The sequence below is a fragment of the Apteryx rowi genome, unplaced genomic scaffold (assembly GCF_003343035.1).
Source record: "Apteryx rowi isolate R43461 unplaced genomic scaffold, aptRow1 scaffold_71, whole genome shotgun sequence".
NCBI classification, from domain to species: domain Eukaryota; kingdom Metazoa; phylum Chordata; class Aves; order Apterygiformes; family Apterygidae; genus Apteryx; species Apteryx rowi.
Window position 1 is genome coordinate 2,398,966 of NW_020450994.1, and position 20,268 is coordinate 2,419,233.

Below are 20,268 nucleotides of genomic sequence, written 5' to 3' on the forward strand. Positions count from 1 at the left end.
TGGCCGTGCCGCGCCGTGCCGTGCCGCCCGGCTGCGGGCCGCGGGGGGGGGACGCGGCCGCCCGGCTGGCCGCCATGGGGCTCCTGGGCTGGTGACTTCCCGGTGCTTCCCTCGAGCTGCCGTTTGTGAGCCGCGAGCGGGTGGTGGAGCCGCCGTCGTGCCCGGTCAGCCTGCGCGGCTTCCCGAGCCTGTTTCTCGGCGTGCTGCAATATTAATTTTCGGGCTCTTTATTTTTAGTTCTTCTGCCGGAAAGCCCGGACCTCTTTCCCTAGCAGTTTAACGCCGAGCTCGCGGGTGTGCGTGTGTTTCACGTGTCCTTTCTGCTGTTCCTGCGCTTATTTATCAAACCTTCTGCAGCTGGCTTGGTTGGAGCGGCTTTAGATCCGGCTCGCTGAGGCCGCGCTGTCCGGGCGGTGTTGGTCCAGTGCTCGCTCGCGTTTCCAGTAACCAGCTATCTTTGGCCTTAGCTTAAATTCTTGGAGTTCTTGGATCCTTGAAGTAACTCCTTAGGAGGATTCGTCTTCATGAAAGCTAGCCATCTATGCCTTGTTTTTCTTTATAATTCTTAATATCCTGGGACAAACTGGTGGCTCTTGGTTGCTCAGTCCCTTTGATAGCTTCTTAGGGAAAATATTTTCCTTATCTTGTCAATTAGCACGGAATTTGTCGCTTTGAGGACCTTGAGGAACCTGCTCTATTTTTCACCAAGTCTGAAATACTGATGTAGAGCTGTATCAGCCCATTTAAGTCAACTGTGCTGTTCAAAACTCATTTCCTTATTTTGTGGTGGCAACTCTGTTTTTATATGTTACTTGGTCCTAGTGACTTGTAGCAGTTTACTTTTTAAAAGCTTTCTGAAACTCTCTTCCTTCTCCTTAGCAATGAAAATGCATATGAATAGTAGCTACAAAGATTTCTTGGGTCATGTAAATTGTGTCCGCTAAGATTTATCTTTTGCCTTAGGAAAGTGTGTGCCTTGTACAAATGTGCAAAAAGGTCTGGGGACAGAATTTGTGAAGGTAAGAACTTCACTTGTTGGGCCGGATGTTCAGGTATGGGTTTTAAACAGCCTCTTTCAAAGATATCCAGTTTAAATGGGGAAGTGATTGAAGCTGACTGAAAAATGAGTCAGTGGAGAAAGGTACAAGTCAAATACATGCAGTGTGGTTGGGTATCAAGTAATAGAGTATTTTAACTTGGTCACAACTGCTGTGGTGTAACTCTTTAACTATGACTCTGGCTGCAGGAGGAATAATTGAGGAACTTTAAACTTGAAGATGAAGCTTGTAATGAAATACCCTGGTGTATCAGAGACTGCAATCATTTGCTTTTTATCTACTAATATTGTTTTTATCCATCTTCTTGATGTACTTCAGAATTTTGCAGGCTCTTGCCATAAAAGCTTTAGATACAGAGCTGACTTCTGCCRTAAAATTGTAGTATCCTTCTCAGTTTCAAAAGTTTAATAAAACTGAAGTCAGATGTGAGCTGTGAAGCAACAGAACAATGATACAGAGCAATATGGTAGTGTGATATGCTGTAGTCCTTGCTTGCAACCTTCAGAGATTCACTGGGCACATATTTTCCCTTGTKTGCCTGGAAAGTTGTTTGAGATATTAGGCTGCTGCTGCTTTCAGATTAGGGCAGCGATACAATAAGAAAGGTGTAACAGGCACCCCTGAGTCTTTGTTAAAGCCCCAGCTTGTTTAGCCTCCGGTGGTCTATCCTCAAATACCTGAGGGACATGCTAGTAATGTTCAAAAAAAATAAAACGTTAACTTTAAACTGCTATTGCTGTGGGTTTTTTTGCTGTTTTTAATATGAAGAGAAATCAGAATCCTATTCATGTTCACATGCAGCAAGATAAAAGTAAGGTGTGAACAAGAAATGCTCTTTATTAAAGGAACGGAAATGACTTCTGCTGCGTTTCCCAGAGCGTCTGGAAAAGCAGAGTTTTTGACATCTGACTAAATATAACCTAGTTATGCTCTGCTATATGGAACCACAGATCAATCAATGGTCTGTTAAGAGCAAGACCATAGGATGTTGATATTAATGACACACTTCCCTTCAGGACAGACTTGGCTACCCTGCAGGAAATGAGGGTGAATACTAGGGTATAAAAAGTCAATGTTTTGACATGTCTGATCATAGACTAGGGATATTTGCATATGGAAGCATAGAAAATTTGAAATAATTCATGGGTTCTTGTTTCTAACCTCTAAATGTTTGCTGTTTTGAAGKGTTAAGGGCTAACAAGCTGGATCATATTTTTCTTAAGTCAGTCTCAATTTGGATGAAAATTGAGGTGTTAAATGTGCTTCAAAGCTTAATGTTGCTTTTTGTGTGTGCATTTGTAAAAGTGAAATCCTCCATGTTTATTCTTCTAGGGTGTTAGTTTTTGTATTAGCCCTTAAATGTTTCGAAAAATCGTGAACTACGTGGGAAGACTGCAACCCATTGCTTCTCGCTTGTGAATTCTGGAAGTCTGCTCCATATAATTTCAGAACAGCAGTAATGATGCCTGGCCGTTGCTTTGTGGGGTCGGAGCTTTCTTTGCATCAGGGAAGGGATGGGGGCAAGAGACAAAGCAAGCTTGGAAAGCAGCCCTCACTGCCACCTATTTGGTAAATGCAGTCTGTGCCCTGTACAGAATATAGGTGAAAGTTAGGAGCATCCAGGAATTCATGTTCTGCTTGATGCTGCTTGTCCCTGCAATCCTAAGCACACCTCGGGAYACCCAGTTTTGAGAGTGGTTTGCATAGCTCTTGTGCTTTCTCTCAAATCTTTCATTTCTATTAGCTGATAACTACTATAATTATTTGTTCCATATTTCTTGATACAATATCACAGATTTTGTTTTGATTTTTTTTTTTTTTAAATAGTACGATCTTCCTCTAGATTAGAATGATGGAATTGAAGTGTGGTATAATGAACAAAAGTTGCAAAAGTAGACAGCTGGGCTCTGAACTGATGTGGGGGAAGCAAGGAACTGAAGTCAGAGGAGATGGACAGAACAATGTAAGGAAAGAGGAGAGATTAAAAGATGTAACAGACATGGAAAACATGTGCTATGATCTAATGGGGCCAAGAAAGGAAGGAAAACGAGCGTTTAGAGATTATTTTCAGCACTGTTTTTAATTCAAGTGTAGTAAGTATCTCTTCTGGATTGTATGAAATGCCAGTGGAAGATTAGGATTATTTGACCAAGTTATAGTCTTTCAGAAAATACAGAGTATGTATGCAGGTTTGCATCTGAATGTTAAGCATGTGCACAGGTATTATCTTTTCTGTAGGAAATGCCAGTGTAACTGTTAATAAAAATCAAACTTTTTTACTCAGGAATATTGTATTCATTCGAGTACTAGTACTTTACAAATATTTTGGTATACAGTTTGATGTTTACAGTTGATAAAGATAAACGTATGGTTAAGAAAGCTATTTCAGCTGTTAGTCTTATAGTGAAGTATGGTTAAATATGAAAAAGCTGAGATTCAGGGCAAGCCTCACCATGATGTAGAGCTTTCTTGTGGAGAAATTAGTTATGAGAACTATATTACAACATTAAAACATCTTGCATTTTCACAGCAGTGTTATCTGCTGTCAGCCTTGAAGAATACATGTTTCAGATAGTGCTCTTGAAACCTTGAAAGTGATAGCCGTTTCCTTCATGACTTCAATCTAATAAACACTTTTCCTCCATATGTTTACTAAAAACCTTGTTTGCCACCGTTGGAACTACCTCTAGCAGAAATGTCTGGCTCTGGGCAAATGGAAGAGTTACCCTGGGGTATGGTAGGTTTTGAGCTTACAGCATGTCTCTCTAATTTGCAGTAACAGACTGAATGCACTGCCTCTCTGCTGAGAGTGAGCRATATCCTGTATCAATAGGCCTATATAAATATTTTGCAATACTGATTCAAAAAATTCTAATATCTCTGATAAGATTAGAGTAGTCTGGATGCTAGCATGCAGGGAATGTTTTTTCCCTTTTTTTCTCATTCTCTGTCCAGTTGTCTAGCTCCCTGTGGAGTGGGATGTGAGGAAATTTTGTCTATTGTGATGAGGCTCTAGGACAAAGTAGAGCAGGAATCACTTGGGATCCCTCTCCTGCCCTACCTGTTAGGACCCTAACAATAAATTAGCATGGTGTGACATGTTGTCAAAATGCAGTTTTGGTATGACTTTATACTCTGTACAGTTAGAATTGATAATCATTGTCTACCACTGTTTACTAAGGTGTCCTGGAAAAAAGCRTGTAGTACCAGGTAGGTACCCAGGTGGGAAGCTGTCTCCACGTAAGTTACTAAAAGCTTTAGCAAAATGGAGATCTTTGTTCCTGTTGGTCCTGAATCAATTCAAGCTTAACTGTCCTCTTTTGAATGGTGTCCTCTGGCTATCTGCTCACAGATGTTGCTGCTGGTAGGGTTTCCTGTGTTGTATCCTGAGTAAGAAGTGTGAAGTGCAAAGCAGCAGCTTAGGGCATCCAGAAAGGAGAAGCTGCAGATGAAGAATCTAGAGATGCATGTGGCTTTTGATGACTACCTTAGATAGCAAGTGTTTGCATGCTTAACTTCAAGTGGTCAAAGGGTGAAATTTCCTGAGGTCTGAGGTGATCTGATAGTTTGGTCCTGTTGAAAGGGACAAACTTGCTCCTGCTGCTTATGYTGCTGCTGTTCGGTGCTTGTGTGACCTGTTGATGAGTCAGTTCTGCTAACAACGGGCTATAACAAAACCAAACCCTAACCTAGCAGAAGTAAAAAGTTTCCAGCAGATCTTATGAACTGAATTTCCTCAGCATGTAGCCAGACAAACCTGGGTGCAAACAGGTGGTGGTGGTGGGTATAAACTATGTGATTGCAATTAAAGGGGTGTTGAGGAGCATCCAGCTTAGAGGCAGCAGGCTCTCAAGTCAGTCTGAAGACCCATGTGTTGTTCAGTACTGAAATGCTGTAGAAAAAATAAAGATGGAACAGTGGGTGAAGAAATACTAGCTGAACTTCTGGGTTCCCACATAACTTGCAGTGACACATGGGGAGTTAACTTTTCTTCATAACGATCTTGGCTTTCTCTCTTAGAAGAACAAATACAAATGTAATATTTGCAGAATTGTAGACATYTAACACATCTTTATTTTTTACTTGGAAAATGAGATCAGTGAAATGAAATTCTTCAGCAATGCTCAGCTGTTCATTGCTTGCATTCTAACTATCCCTAGTGAATATGTAGGAAAACTGTCTTTAAAATATTTGCACTTTATTATGGGAATATAAATGTTGACTTTCAAGTAGAATTCAGGCTACTGAAGACTCAGCTATTTGAAACTGTTGTATGTTACAGGAATTCTCCTTCAACTTCTGTGTGTGTGTTGGTTTTTTTTGTCGAACAAACAGTGAAATTAGTTGTGTGCAGGTTTTTTGGGGTGTTTTGTTTGCTGATTTGTTATATATATGACTAAGATCTGCTATGGCAGTATTTTAATTAAAAGCTTAACTCCTTCCAGGAAATACCAATTTTTAATCAAAACACAATTTTTAAAAATGGTTTGCTTCTATGATACTTGTTATGGAAAAATTCACTTCATTTTAACAAATAGAAGTATGTTCAAAGAACTTCTTTGGCATCAGCTATTTCTCTGCTCTAGAGTTGTCTGCCAGCACCAGTTGGCAGGCTCTCCTGAGTAAAATGATACTTAATTTTATTCTTATATTGATATGAGTAATATATGTACACATAATCGTAAGAATCTCTTATGGTATCTCCCAAAGTAAAGGCTTAATGGGAAATAGTATACTACTTTRCTATTCTGTAGCAGTGATAGTATATGGCTTGTGAGTGAACAGTGTCCTATTTGGTTGCACATAARTAGTGACAGCAGAAGGCATAGCTATAAAGGCATTAGTAAACCCAGAGTTTAGCTTAGAGCTACCAGTGGCAAAGATGTAACATTGGGAAAACTTGCATGTATTCCTCCTCTGAATGCAGCAGTGTTCAATGTTAACYATGGTGGTGGGGTTTGGGGGTTTTTTGGGTGTGTGTGTTTTGTTTTGTTTTTTTTGTATAGTAATTTCCTTAGCTGAAAAGTGTGAACTTTGCTTTAAGTTACTTATATAAGATCCAGACTTAGAAGTCAAAGGCAACAACTTGTTTTTTGTTTTCTGTATTAGCTGCCAACTGCAGTTACAGATTTCTTCAGGACATCACTGCTTTCACTTTAGAACTGTTACCTCTTTTCAACCAGTCTCGGAAGTCTCTGCTTTCATGCCACAGCCTCCTGGTGTTTTTAGTGTTGCTACACAGCCTTAAAAYTTTGTTTGGGTCCTCAGAGTTTTGAGAACAACTAATTATATGAATGGCATAGGGAATTTATGCCGCCAGAGACTTTTGTTTCTCTGTATTTAATCCACTGAAACTGCTATTGCTCAAGTCTACTTCTGATAGCTTGCCTTGATTTGCAATATCTGACTTTGGATGCTGGTCGCAAACTAATTTTATTCGTCTTACTGCTGCGCCCTTGGGGCGGGGGGGTGTTTCCAGTTAACTAATAGTTTTCCACAAAGACTCTAATGCATGTGAAGTGATTCTGACTTGGAGAGGGAAGTTCAGAACTGGCTGAGCAGGAAGGGTRTAGCATGTCCTCTAGTTTAACAGTCTTTCAGCTGGAGATTTTGCCCTAATTGTGAGTGCCACAAACCTAGAATAACTGATACTGAGCGTTTAATAGGTTGGTTTTGTGCAACTTGAGTCCAGAATCAAGTATATCCTATGACTTCTTTTACATCTTGACTTTGAGATTCTGAAGTCCTTTTCCCTATGGTGTTAGTATTGCTGTTTAAATAACTTGCATACTTTGATTGGAATAATACATAATATAAGAAAATCAGAAACATAATGAAGTGCAAAGCTTTAAAAATTGTGAAGGGCGTATTAGAAACACATCAAGTCATATCTTTGATCTGTGTGGAGAAGCTTGTAAATGAGCTTTGGGACATGGAAATGTAACTCTAACTTTAAGCTAGTCTATTTACTTATACTAAAGGAACTAAGTAGCATCTGTAATGCTTTTATTTCTGTCTGTTATGTATGCAAACAATGCATTTCCTGTTTTTGTGTTCAGAACTGCATGAGTGATGCTACGGGTGTCAAAGCATTAACTTAATTATTTAGCTGTAGACTGCTGACCTTAAGTGATTATCCTCTTGGAGTAGGAAAGGAGTGTATTGCAAACTGAAATAACTCTCACTGATTTAAATGTTCCTATTTGCTAGAATATGAGGAATTTAAGAGAGAAGCTGTTAATACAAGAGTGTTATTTACAGCATATATTGGAGCAAGATATTTGCAAAGAAGTAATGACTCTTTTTCTCTCTAGGAAATACACATAAAGGAACCCATAGAAAAGGAAGTAAATCCTCGCTTGTTACCAGGTAACTGTTGTATATTTAGAATTAAAGAAAAAAAAATCATGCAAATATGGTTATATATATTCTCATCCATTTGCTTCAGMAAACACTCAAGTGTCAGTGTCTTGTAGTAGAACAGAGGTTTGGGAGTAAGTAACAACACAGGTTGAATGCATTAAATGTCTATATCTGCATGGATTGTTATAAAAATTAGTCTTCACAATTTTTTCAGAGTAGATTATCTTTAGGTAACCTGCATTTGGAGAACTGTCTATACTTCAGTCTGCCTTGTTTCTTAAAGTGGGTTTTGATTTTTGTCTTAGAACCACAGACAAACTGGTAGAAACTTGAAGTTAAGTTGCTTTGCTTCTACTTTGAGTTATTYAGGCCTTTCTATGCCTCATTTGCTGTTAAGATCTTTAAAATTTATAACTCTTTATTAGACTTTTCTAAATACTGTTAGTRCTCTTCAAGTTCAGGAAGGATGAGCTTACTGTTACTAACACAAAATACAAGCAAAGCTTAGAATCATAATAGTGTTCTTTTCTGCAATTCATATAAAAGGCTGCAAGTCCAGCTGTTTGAGCCTACTAAAACTTGTCTTTGAAGTAAATACTTTCTTAAACTTGAAGTTCAGTTTCTGTTAACTTTAAGATATGAGCTTCATTGACCACTATTTATGCAAACATGTGTCTGAGGACTTTAAAATGATCCTGGAACCTGTAAAAAGTAGCATCTCTGGTCAAAGCTATGAAAAAGTAACCATGATACATTTGTAACAATCAACTAACAAATGTGTCAACGTTCTTAAGAGTTTGGCAGTAAGGAAAATCAAAAAGGTTTTCAGCTTGTTCATTGACCATACTACCTATTCCTCAGTGGGATTTGGGGTTTTTTGAGTAGGTGCTTGTATAGTGACTCTTTTGATTTGTAACTCCATGCATTGTTCTCCTGCCACTTAGAGGAAGTTGTGGTATGGATGCTTCTGGTCACTGAACTTCTAACCATGTTCATTTGAACACTACAGAACAGTTTTCAGTCCATTCTGAGTAATGGTGGTAACCTGGAAGGCAACCAAGCTACTGATTTCAGGAGCCCCTTTAGGCTTGTTCTATAACAGTGATGATAAATCTTCAGGCATACAGTGCATGAGAAGCTGCCAGCAAGTTAATGTTGAGTTTAAGAGGAATAGTTCAAATATGTTTTAATGCTGTTAGTTATGCTGCAAGCTAAATGTTTGYTTTATACAGGTGAACTGCTGCTTTGTGAAGCAAACACGGTGTACAAGTACATACAAGAAGATGGGTCAAATCGCGGCACCTATGGGAAACTCGTATGCACAAACTTCAAGATTGCTTTCCTCGATGAAGATTCTGCTTCAGACGATAATGTAGGAAGACAAGTCTCCTAGTTGTGACCAAACAGGCTCTGAAGATGTAGTCTCTTGTACTATATAATCTTTCTTTCCCTTGCATAAGAAGAAAGACTGAAAATAAATCTATAGAAAATTTTAAAGGCCACAGTCATGTTAATCAGTTCRCATCTGCTTGGTCTATATAGATCCTTCCACAAGCTCTAAAGACTGTTTCAGTTAAAAAAAGGTGCAAGCCTGTTTTGGACCTTTACAGTTGAATGTAGTTTATAACTCTTCCTTGTGAGTTAGTAATTATATAAGGCATAAGTTTAAAGGAATTAATTGGTTTAAAAGTTAAATGTAAAGTTTATTGAAACCTGTGCAACTTCTAATACTTAACTTCTTATCTAGCAGCAATTACAAAAGTGTGAATGCCACGTGTACTTCTAAGATTGTAAAACATCTGTCTGACTTGACTTTGGGCCCCATCTGCAGAAGCATTTGAGGGTTCCACAAGACTGAATAGGTAACTGTTCAGTGGAAATACCCTAGATAATTGTCTGTTTGCTGTGTGGCTTAATAAATCTCTSATTTATTGTGTTTAAAGTCAGCTGTTGCTAACTGCAAAGACATAAGAACCTGACACTAGTGAGCTGACAAACCTTTTAACCCTTTTGCCCCCCCCCCCCCCCCCGCTTTTAGAAAAGATTTGAATCTGTTCTTTGTTCTAGATGCTCAAACTGAGTTGTCTTAAAGGGGAATGGTAGTTCCACTCCTTTTTGGATGTGCTCAGGCTTGCCTTAGTCTGGTCCATTCAGGTGACAGCAGTGGAGGACAGCCTAGTATATGGCTCCCGAGAATGCAAAGTGGTCTTGACAGGGAAGAATGAGAAGAATATGCTTTGAAGCATGTAGACTGTGGTCAGAAGTTTCTAAGGGTAAAACTTCAGGGAGCTGAATATTGAAAACTGGGGCTTCTGCAGCCAGATAAAAATTGAGTGGACATTCTGGAGTTCCTTGGGACAAAGCTCTAAAGCCTTTCCCACAGATCACATGAGACTTATTCTAAACCTGGTAGTGACCTTGTTCTGTTCAATCACTAACTTGTGAATCCTGGGTTGATAACATGTCAAATCAACTATATTTCTCTTAACAAATGTTCAGTGTGAGTACCTGTCCAGAGTAGTGCCGACCTGGAAATGACTTGAATAAGGTTAAGTCTGCTCACAATTGTCTTCATGTAAAACTTAATTTGCTGATGTAGTGTGCATCAGTCTTCTGATAGTAAAATTTAACATACTGGTTTATAACTGTGGTATTACTCAAATGTACTTTTTTGTACACTGAATTCACAGAGTAATAAACTGAAGGGAGCTTTAATCACCAAGTTTGACAAAGCAATAGACATTAGAATTGTTGTGCATGTCTTCATTTCACCCAGTGATAAATCTGACTGTTATGTTGGAATTTTCTTGGGATACTTGTTGTCTTAAGAGACTTTCTATTTCCTGCCTGGTTCCCACAGCAAGGAAACTTATCATAAAAGGGCTTGGATTCCATCAAACTACTGTATTTCCTGTTTATTGCAAGAATTCTAGTTTGAAAAGTGACCCTCAATAGAACTGTATGCTTTGAAGCTATTTGAAAAGTGAAAACTCTTAACTGCCCACCTTGCAAGCACAGTTGGGACCTTAAAATCTAAAAGGCAGGCATAATTCATCTGTATTTTAATAACTGTTCTTCAGTGTTCTGCCTTGCAGAGCTTATAAGAAGTAAAGCTGATATTAAAATATATACTGAATACATTGTTTACTGGTGAGAAGGTGCTGCTGCTTAGTGGCTTGAGACTTATGAGATTTTTTTCATGTTCTAGGAGCCACAATTCAAAAATAAGATTGTAGGAGAAAATGACATAACCCTGCAATGCGTAGATCAAATCTATGGAGGTAGGTCTTTTTTCCTTTGTTTAACATACCAGCGTTAGAAGATACTTCTAGATGTAGAGCATTTTTGGTCTATATGTCTACATCCTTTTTAGAAAATTGATAGTTTTCATTTTTGAAACTTGGATTGAATAGTCTGGAAAAAGCAGCTGCAGTTATGTACAATGATGAAATGACAGGTAAGAAATCTGTCAAAGAACTCAGTTTCATCCCTCAAGCTTGTCRAAATCTACTTTTTTGATTAAGTATCTTGCTAGAACAGATCAAAACAATTGCTTCAAAAAGTGAATTGAGTCATGATTAACAGCAAAGGGAAGTGTACTCTGCAGTGTGTTTGGTTAAGAATGGTGCACAAGTCTCTTATTTATAGAAATAGTTGGAAACATTGGAATATGAASAGTGACTTCATTTGAGCAGTTGCACTGCAGGGTGGTTCAGATACCAAATTCCCCCTAAGTACCTTTTGTTTGTCTAAGGGAACTCTTGTTTTATGAGAATCTCAATGTTTTTAAAATATCAAAGGAAATCAAAAGCAAGCTTTTACTTTGCAAGTAAATAGTGAACTCATTGTTTTGCTACAGGACTTACAGGTCTGCCTGTATGGCTAAAAAAGGTAAATGAGAACTGGGGTAGTGATATGTAAGCAGTAGGGAAGGCTTTAGTGGGAAGATGGCATTTAGAGGAATGTTAGAGCATTATAAATTGTGGTGTGGTTTGATGGAGTGGACTAGGGAGAGACTAGTGGAGACTAGTTATGAGACACTGTTTGGTTTCTTGTACAGTGGCCTAGCTGCCAGTACTTCTGTTTGAAAATGTATCATTTCATATCTTGAAGTGTATGAAGGGTTCTCTTGAAGGCATTCTGGCGTGGGTTTTTTTTAATTTAGGATGAACTCAGTTGTATGGGGACTTTGCCTTGGCCAAAACTACTAAATTATGTTCTATTGCACAATCAAAACTTCAGACTTACTATGCAGTCTGAATTTGAACAGAAGTAATCACCGAATAGCTTATTTGCTATAAGTTCAGTTTCTACCTTGCAGGAGGTAGATTCAGTGGGACCTTTTTGGGATGGATGGGATACTGAGTATATAAGCACAAGAGCTTGCCAGTCTGTATGGTAGGATGATTGTTTTGACTTGAACTTAAGTTCTTTTCTTGAGGTTCTAGAAAAGATAAGTGTCAAGATCACTTGACAAGTGATGGCAAAGTTCTCTTTGTTTATTTAGACTTTTTACTTCTGCAGTTTATGATGAGAAAAAGAAACTTCTGACTGGACAACTGAGAAAATACCCAGAGAAACTAATTATCTATTGTAAAGACCTTAGAGTATTTCACTTCTGCCTCAGATACACAAAAGAGGAAGAAGTAAAAAGGGTAAGTATATTAACTTCATTTATTCATTTTTCATAAGCATGATGTTGGGTGTTAGTTTAACTGTAGGGATGAGGGAAGGGTGAGAAGTTTGCTTTGAGAGATCCCTCAAACTTGAAGTGTTTGGGGAAATGAAGAGTGAAAGTAAAAGGAGACTAGCTGATTTTTAGCTAACAGTGTTCATKAAATGTCTTCATGTATAACAATTAAAAAGATCAGTTGCGATGACTCTTTCAAGAGAACTGAAGYTTGGGAGCACTACATGAAACTAGCCTCAGCTCAAGCAGATGTTTAAATCTATTTTGTGTTTATTTGTGGTACTATTTTATTAGGTTTTGGCCTTAAACCTTGCTCATATGTCAGCAGTTACRTTTTTGAGAATGTGAGTTCTTTTGATAGATCAAGCCGAACCCCAAGCTGGGAGGCTAATAACTCTATTTAAATAACAAAATGCAAAATAAGAGTTGTTCCAGAAGCTGAACGCATGTAACGCTTCTTATTGAGTAGAGTAGGCATAGTATTTGGCAAACAAGGGAGAAGGCTTTCTAAGAGTCAGTTTTCAACGGTTGGGAATAGAACCCAAATTTCTTGACTGAGACTGTACACACTTGTAAGACTATAGGTATCTTCTAGAAGAGGCATACTTCAATGTGTAAGAACTTCAATTTTGACCTTGAGCAAAACTAAACCTTAACTAAAGGCTTAAACCACACATTAAACCAATATGTAACTGATGTCCAAGCTGGCACAATGCAAACATGAAAATATCTTGGTAGCATAAATGTCCTCCTAATGAATACATGAAAACTTTTCTGCCATTGAGAGAAGCAGATTAATGTTTGAAGTATAATCTTCTTCCAGTTCTGATATCCTAGAGAAACTTGAAAATCTTGATCAAGTGTCAGGATGCTTCATCTCAGAATTTTTTGTAGTTAATGTTCTTTCTTCCTTTCTAGCAGTAGTTCTGTGCAATGTGCTAATGTAGTAATGCCTCTTTTGTAAATCAGATCTTTACTATCCTATTCTGTCAAAACTCRTGGAACAGCTTTATACAAAACCTGGGAGAGGTGATTAAGAAGTTATGTTGTATACATTGACAGTTTTATTCGTCCATATTTGGGTGTTAATTRTTGGTCCTTTCTTAGATCGTCAGTGGCATAGTTCATCATAGCCAGACACCTAAGCTGCTTAAACGCTTGTTTCTGTTCTCTTATGCATCAGCTGCCCCAAACAACACAGGTAAACGTTTTTATATTTTTTTAGGTTGTATTTGTTGCATACTCTTCTCTAAACAGTCTGGGATATTTAGTATCTGAGTTTTTGCTTGTCTCATGACTAACAAGTTGATTTACGTCATTTTCACTTGTTAAGCATTGTTAGACTCACTGTTAAAAATCTCTAAACATTCTGCTGCTGATTTCCATGTGTTTTAACACAGATGGACAGAAAAAATTGCCAACAAGAGTAACATCACTGGATTAAAAAATTACTGTGGACAATCTGAAAGATGCTTAGCCTGTGCTCCTAAGCAATGTGCTCGCATATCTAGAAAAAATATTTTGTTTTTTTCTCASTATTTTTTTCTATATTGTTGTGGTGAACTTCCTGCTCTCAAATGATAACTGCTGTGGCATCTGTCAGAAAGGATGTCCCTTTTTGCCCTTACTTGCAGGCAATCTACTTCTTCCAGGCAGATGAAAAAAAAAAAAAGCAATGATTTGCATAGCAAGGTTCCAGTAGGTGTCTGACTTCCTCACAGCTGATAGTTAAGTTATAACATAGTCTTCCCACTTGATCAAACCTGGCTGAATAATAAAATATGCTGTGAAACTTAAAATTTTTGTCAGTGCACTTTCTAGCACTTCATAGTTCTGAATTCAGCTGCAGTGATAGTGCTGTCTTAAACTACAATCCTGATTCTTGGTGCAACAAGAACACTTCTGCCTTTCACAGGGGGAAGTTCTGATGTACCCAAGGTGTTAATCATATTTCCTAGAATCACAGTTCTTGAGATTAGAAGGGACCTCTGGAGATTGTCTAGTCCAACACCCCTGCTCAGAGCAGGGTCAACTACAGCAGGTTTACCAGGGTCACGTCCAGTTGGATTTTGAMTATCTCCAAGGATGGAGACTCCACAACCTGTTGCAGTGTTTGACTGCCCTCAAAGTGGAAAAGTGTATGTGTGGTGTGTGGGTGATGGTTTTTTTATGTTTAAATGGCATTTTCTTTATTTCAATTTGTGCCCATTGTCTCTTGTCCATTCACCGGATACCACTGAGAAGAGTCTGGCTCAGTCGTCTTTACTCCCTCCTATCAGTTATTTTTGTACATTGATAAGATGGTCCTGAACCTTCTTAAGGCTAGACAATCCCAGCTTGCTCAGCCTCTCCTCATATGTCTGATGCTCCAAACTCTTCATCTTAGTGGGCCTTTGCTGCACTCACTTCAGTCAGCCCGTGTCTGTCTTGTACTGGGGAGCCCAGCCCTGTCACAGTACCCCATATGTGGTCTCACCAGTGCTGAGTGGAGATAAAGAATCACCTTCCTCAACCTGCTGGCAATGCTTTTCCTAATGCAGCTGAAGAGTACGTTGGTTGCCTGTGCTGCAAGGACATATTGCTGGCTCAGTCTGCAGCTTCAGCTGTAACTGGTGTTCAGTTTGAAACGCAAACATCAGAAAGATAGCAAGCTTTTTCCAGGTAGAGACTAAGAAAATGCAGAAGCCTGGTCTCTATAGCAACACTGAAGTGCTGTGTTGAATTCTTCCATATTTTAAATCTTCCATAATAAATGTCTAGTTCTTATTCTTTGAGCTTTCCGCAGAACAAACCAAGTAGACTTCARAAACTGATCTTGTCTTTTATAGTCTATCCTTCAGATCTTAACTTGTCCCTTACAACTCAGCAACATCATTCTGTATTTCCAGCTGTACGTTCTTCATCTACTATATCTTCTCCCTGTGGAAAGTTCAAACTTGCTATTGTATCTTCCATGGAAACTCTAGCTCTTTGGGTATTTCAGCATCAGCTGATGCTGTAGGATACTTGATTATGTTCAGWGTCTAAAGTTATTGACTTTGCTTCATGAATTATATGGTTTTGATATGTGTGGCTAAATTAACCTGATGTCATAATTGTTGTTGAGGTTGCTAAATGGAAATACAGGGGAGARATCTCAGTTGAGAAGACTGAGACACCTTAATCAATTTACCATTCTTATCAAGTGCCTGAAATGTTCCATTCAGTGCAGAACTCTTATCCATGATGAAAGACTGAGCATTAAATAAAAAGGGATATCTGAATTGCAGAGAGACTTCTGGTATGATTGCCAGTTCCACCCCTAAGCATGTATAATCAGACACCAGTCAGCATTACAGCRTACAAAGCTATTTGCTGTACAGTATGTGGGGTTTTAGGCTAGATGTGAAGAACTGTGTGGAAGTTCCATAAGGCCTAGTTAGTGTCTGTAGGAGAAGCTTTTCTTGAAGTTATTAGTTGAAGCAATAGTTGACAGAAAATGTTAGAAGAGATCAGATGGAAGCAATGTGTTGCACAAATGYGTTTTTATCTTAGGCTCAAGACTCTCTGTACACAGGAACTTTTGTTTACTTGCCTTTAAGTGAAGTGGTTACTGTTCATTAGGAATACTTTCATGTTAGCAAGTAACTAATACTCTGCAAAACTAACATAACTGATGTCTGACAGATGGAAGAAACCAAACTGTGATGTTTGATACTCTTGAGGACTGGCGTGATGAGTTGGAACGGACTAAAGGGAATGTGAAATATAAAGCGGTGGTCACCAATGAAGGCTACAGAGTCTCTGAAAAGTAAGCTTGCCCTGGCTGATAGTAAACTTCTGATATATATCTCATCAGTATTTGTAAAAATTAATGCTCAGCATTTAAGGTAGCACTATACTCCTTTGTGGAGTCTGGTTTCCATTTTTTACAGARAAACTTGGTTTGGGACCTCGGGAGGTGATCTTCTCCACTCCCCTGCTCAAGCTAGGCTAACTTCAACATTAGATTAGATTGCTCAGGGCCTTGGTCAGTCAAGTTTTGAATATCTTCAAGGATGGAGAATACCACCTTAAATGGTACAGGAAATATGAGTCTAGTAGGCACAYTTATTAGGGTGAATTTTTGCTAGTCCTGTACTTTTACTCTGACAAAACTTGAAGTTACATGCAGCTGCGTTTTTTTTTTTTTTTTAATAAAACTGGTTTAAGGTATATCTGCAAAAGTGCTAATTTAAGTTAAATTGCATCTGCTTTAGTGGAAGAGTAGAGATGTATAGTTCTGCCATTTTCACTAAGTGGTATCAATGATCTTTCAGAGGTATACAAGGCTTTGTGTAGTACCCATGTTGAATAACCAATTCTGAAAGGCTTTTACAGACCTTGGAAATAAAGTTTCAAAATAGAACTAAATTTTAACTATGTATTCTAGAACTGTATTGAGAGACCCAAACTGAGGTTAAGTATATAGTCGCTTCCGTGGGCCTTGAACATAGGTAGTGCTGGTTGATAATGGGAACTGAGTTATACTAAATGATATCCTTTAATTTTGATGCAAATTACTTACAAGGCATGGAAACAAAATTGATTATCTGATATTATTAAGGGTATCTTTGAAACYGCTAAGAGCCTGAGAGAACCGAAGCAGTTTTAAAGATCAGTCTCAGATGTTACAGTTAAATGTGGGACTTAATTGCAGCATTGGAAAGGCAGGAGAATATTGCAGTGAGAATAGTGAACGGCTCAAGATTGGAAAAAGATACCTTTTCTAACTGAAAATAGAGGGAGGGTTTTGAGGTTGACATAATTACCTAGTAGGAAAGACTTTTGTAGCTCTAAGAGTGAATATATAATTAGCATGTGGGCTAGAACATTTGCCATCATTAAAAGGAGCACAGAGACTGTTCTTTGTTCAGCTCTTAAGTGAAAGAAGCTTTTTGTCATCTTAGGTTGCCTTTGTATTTTGTTGTTCCCATATGTGTCTCTGAAGAGAGTATCTTGAAGTTCCAAGGCAGAGGCATTCCTGTAAGTATATATGCATTGTTGAAGGATAATAAGAAATGTTACGGAGAAGGCAAAACTTCAGCTGGTGTTACAGATGTTATTGCATTTTAACTTCAGAATTTGTTTTTAACAGTTGACACACAGTACACTACTTCATCTGTAGAAGGAGAAATAGATGTTGGAAGGAGAGGTGCACAAAGCTTTCCTGTATTCCCCTAAACAGTGTAAAGCAAAATACATGGCTTATTGGTTCACAGCCCCCATTTACTTATCAAATGTCTAATGTCCTATAGTTGCACATGCTACTAATGTCTTTCCATCTGTATTTTTCATGAGACTGACTATCTGACCAGCATCTASGTGGTGCAGGATGTAGGGCTTGAAATGCTATTAGATACTGAGCTGAAGACTACTCATGTGCAGATCTGGGTGAATACCTCCAATTAGCTAGCTTGRGTATCAGTAATAGTATGGCTGTGATGATGCAGTATTCTTGCAAAGCCAGGTAGCCTAACTGGAAAACTAGTTCTACCAGTCTTGACGGAAAATGAAATTAAATATGCTGTTCTGCTCCCTGTAGCAAGGTGGATCTGACTTCCTACATAGCATTGCAGTTTAAGAACTGGTAAGACAATGTAGAAACAAGGAGCAAATAAATATCATTTATGAGACCTTACCTTAGTTGCTGAGTGTCTATCAAATTTGCCAATGAAAACAATGTGCATTTCATGCTCTTAAATTAATTGGTACATGGTGAAGATACTGCTGTATTGTCCTGCCTAATTTGGCCTTTCAGACAGTGAAGTTCAAAGTAGTTCAGTTGACTTGTTCTCAAACAGTCAACCTGACAGATACAGTGGCTGTTACGTAGGAGAAGTGTGTGTGTGTGTGGTTTTTTTTTTCCTTCCTTCTTCCTTCCCCTCTCTCTCTCCTCTCTCCCCTTAATTGTGTCTTGYGGTGTTCAGAGGCCTTGTAGAACTTTTCTAATTACTTCCAAATCCTTCTTGGGAAGCTAGTGTCAAAACAAGCTTGGCTATACTAACTCTGTTTGAGGTGGAAGTGAGGTGACAATATAGCCGCTTCTTCCCACCTTGATGGTGGTCGTATGGTTTTTGCATCCTTCTGAGGTATGCCTCTTGGCTAATATAAGTTGGTAGCACAGAACTTTAACTTGCTTATTAGGTTTTTAAAGCTGTCTCCAAACTATAGGCTCATCCTAGGGAGTGGAAGCCAACCTGAATTCATTTCCTTTCTCCATGAGTAGCCTCAGACTAAACTGATTCTTTCAGCAGTTATTGGAGAGAAACAAGGGTGTATATAGATGACCGAGTCCTAATTTGGCTTCTGTAATTTTCCTGATGAAAGGGATACTGACCTTAAGTTTCAAAGCAAGTTTAAAGATCTGCTTGAAAGCTGCAAGCAGATGATGTGACTCAAGAAATCCTTAGTAAGTATAAAGGAAATGAGAAGCTTTGTAGTTGCAGGTGTTCCTTGTAGCAAGTCAGTCCTCAGTCTGGTTTAGTTGTGGAGTTCTTGTTTAATATCTTATTTCATATGCCTAGATGACACTGACTTATGCATAGCTCATGTGGGAAGGCATGACAATGTATTTTGTGAGATATCTTGAAGCTGAGATATAAGAAAAACACCACTATGTATGTCTGTGTGGAGAAACTGTGTACTATATAAAAGCTGYTTAAAAGAGCTGACTTATTTTGGCACATCTCCAGCATAATTTGGCAGTAGCCATTTGGATCAATTTTTTCACCTGTGAGCAGAGTTGAGAAAGTAGTGTTTCAATATAATCTGACATCTTATGTGTTTCTTCTGTCTGCATAAAGCTCTGCTTAAAGTTTGCAGCTGATAACAGTGTRCTGAGGCATTTAGTTTTGGTGCAAATGTAGAGGTTTGCTACTGATGGGTTCACTGGATACACCAAAAAATCAACAAAGCATAGCATGGAGAAATCTATTGTAAGGACTCTGTCAATCTCAGCAAATGCTTTGTACAGGACAGTTGACCAATTATTACTTGATAAATGTCTTTCTGCAGATTTGGTGTTGGTCTTGTCATAATGGGGCTGCTCTTCTCAAAATGTCTGCATTTCCCAAAGAACAGGATGACAGCACTTCACAAATGCAAAAAGCCTTCTTGGATGGGTCAGTAATAGCTATTCTGTCCACAACACTTTGCTTGGTATGGACCTTGCTTCTCTTTTTCCATATACGCTATGTCTTTAAGCTTGCACGCATCAAGAAACAAGTTCTAGATCTAGAAGTAGTTCTTACAGTGGTATTGCTTTAAGCCCTTGGACTAACAGCATCACTGGTCAATCTTGCAGGACTGTAACATCACTGAAGGCTTATTTGCGAAAATATACGTACTAGATGAATCTGTACCTACTGTGGATAGGTGGGGGCAAYTGGCTTATTTCTAAGTAAAGCAGCTCCAAACCCCGTAGGTCTTAAGTGCAGTGAAAGTATCATTAACTGAAGGGTTCAACTGTGTTTGCAAGTAAGTGAAGTCCAGGCTTTTCATTACTAAACATTAACTTCCAAGCTGAGTTCTAAACCTTTCTGTAAGCTTAGCTGCTCTCTCAGAAATAGATTTTTGTCCTTATATGTTTTTATCTGAAGTGACCTAAAATGGCTGAGACAATCTAGCAGTTCACTCCTGCTGCTTTCAGGTGTAATGGCAGACAGTACGTTGTTTCAGCTGAGTTAGTGAGGCGAGTAGAAGTCTGAAAAATGTCAAAGCTAACGTAAAGGGAAGAGCACAGCTGCCTGGCTGCAAGTTACAGCAATGACTTGCTGCTGCTTTTTCTAGTTTACCTACATAGGGTCCTGGAGAGACTCTTAGCAGCAGCAAGATTAGCTTGGATCAGTATGTACACATCATATTGCTTCACTGCTAGCTCTTTGTGCTTCAGAGTCTGTTAATTGCACAGAATGGATAGATGGTAGCTTAATTAGGCACTTAAAACATTTTTTGTTTTTGAAGTTAAATATACTTGCATGGGAAAGGCTTTTAACTCTTCCTGCAGATTCTCTAACATTTCCCTTTTGAAATGAGGATGTTCACATGATTTATGGCTTTTTTATAATGCTATTTCAAAATATGAAAGTAAAAAAATAGCAGTAAGCTTTAACAAGATATAAACTGATATTCTGGGCC

The 20,268-nt window shown here is 38.5% G+C and overlaps 1 protein-coding gene across 1 annotated transcript in view; it reads left to right on the forward strand.

The window, feature by feature from the left end:
* Positions 1-67: 67 nt before the first annotated feature.
* Positions 68-20,268, forward strand: part of MTMR12 (myotubularin related protein 12) — a gene marked incomplete at its 5' end in the record, with an annotated part of 34,050 nt that continues 13,849 nt past the window's right edge. Inside the window, 10 exons of the mRNA XM_026087176.1 lie at positions 68-164; positions 964-1,019; positions 7,373-7,427; positions 8,654-8,793; positions 10,630-10,702; positions 11,946-12,076; positions 13,219-13,312; positions 15,778-15,901; positions 17,040-17,115; positions 19,147-19,253. Coding sequence (XP_025942961.1) covers positions 68-164; positions 964-1,019; positions 7,373-7,427; positions 8,654-8,793; positions 10,630-10,702; positions 11,946-12,076; positions 13,219-13,312; positions 15,778-15,901; positions 17,040-17,115; positions 19,147-19,253 — 953 coding nt within the window. The remainder of the gene's footprint in view (positions 165-963; positions 1,020-7,372; positions 7,428-8,653; positions 8,794-10,629; positions 10,703-11,945; positions 12,077-13,218; positions 13,313-15,777; positions 15,902-17,039; positions 17,116-19,146; positions 19,254-20,268) is intronic.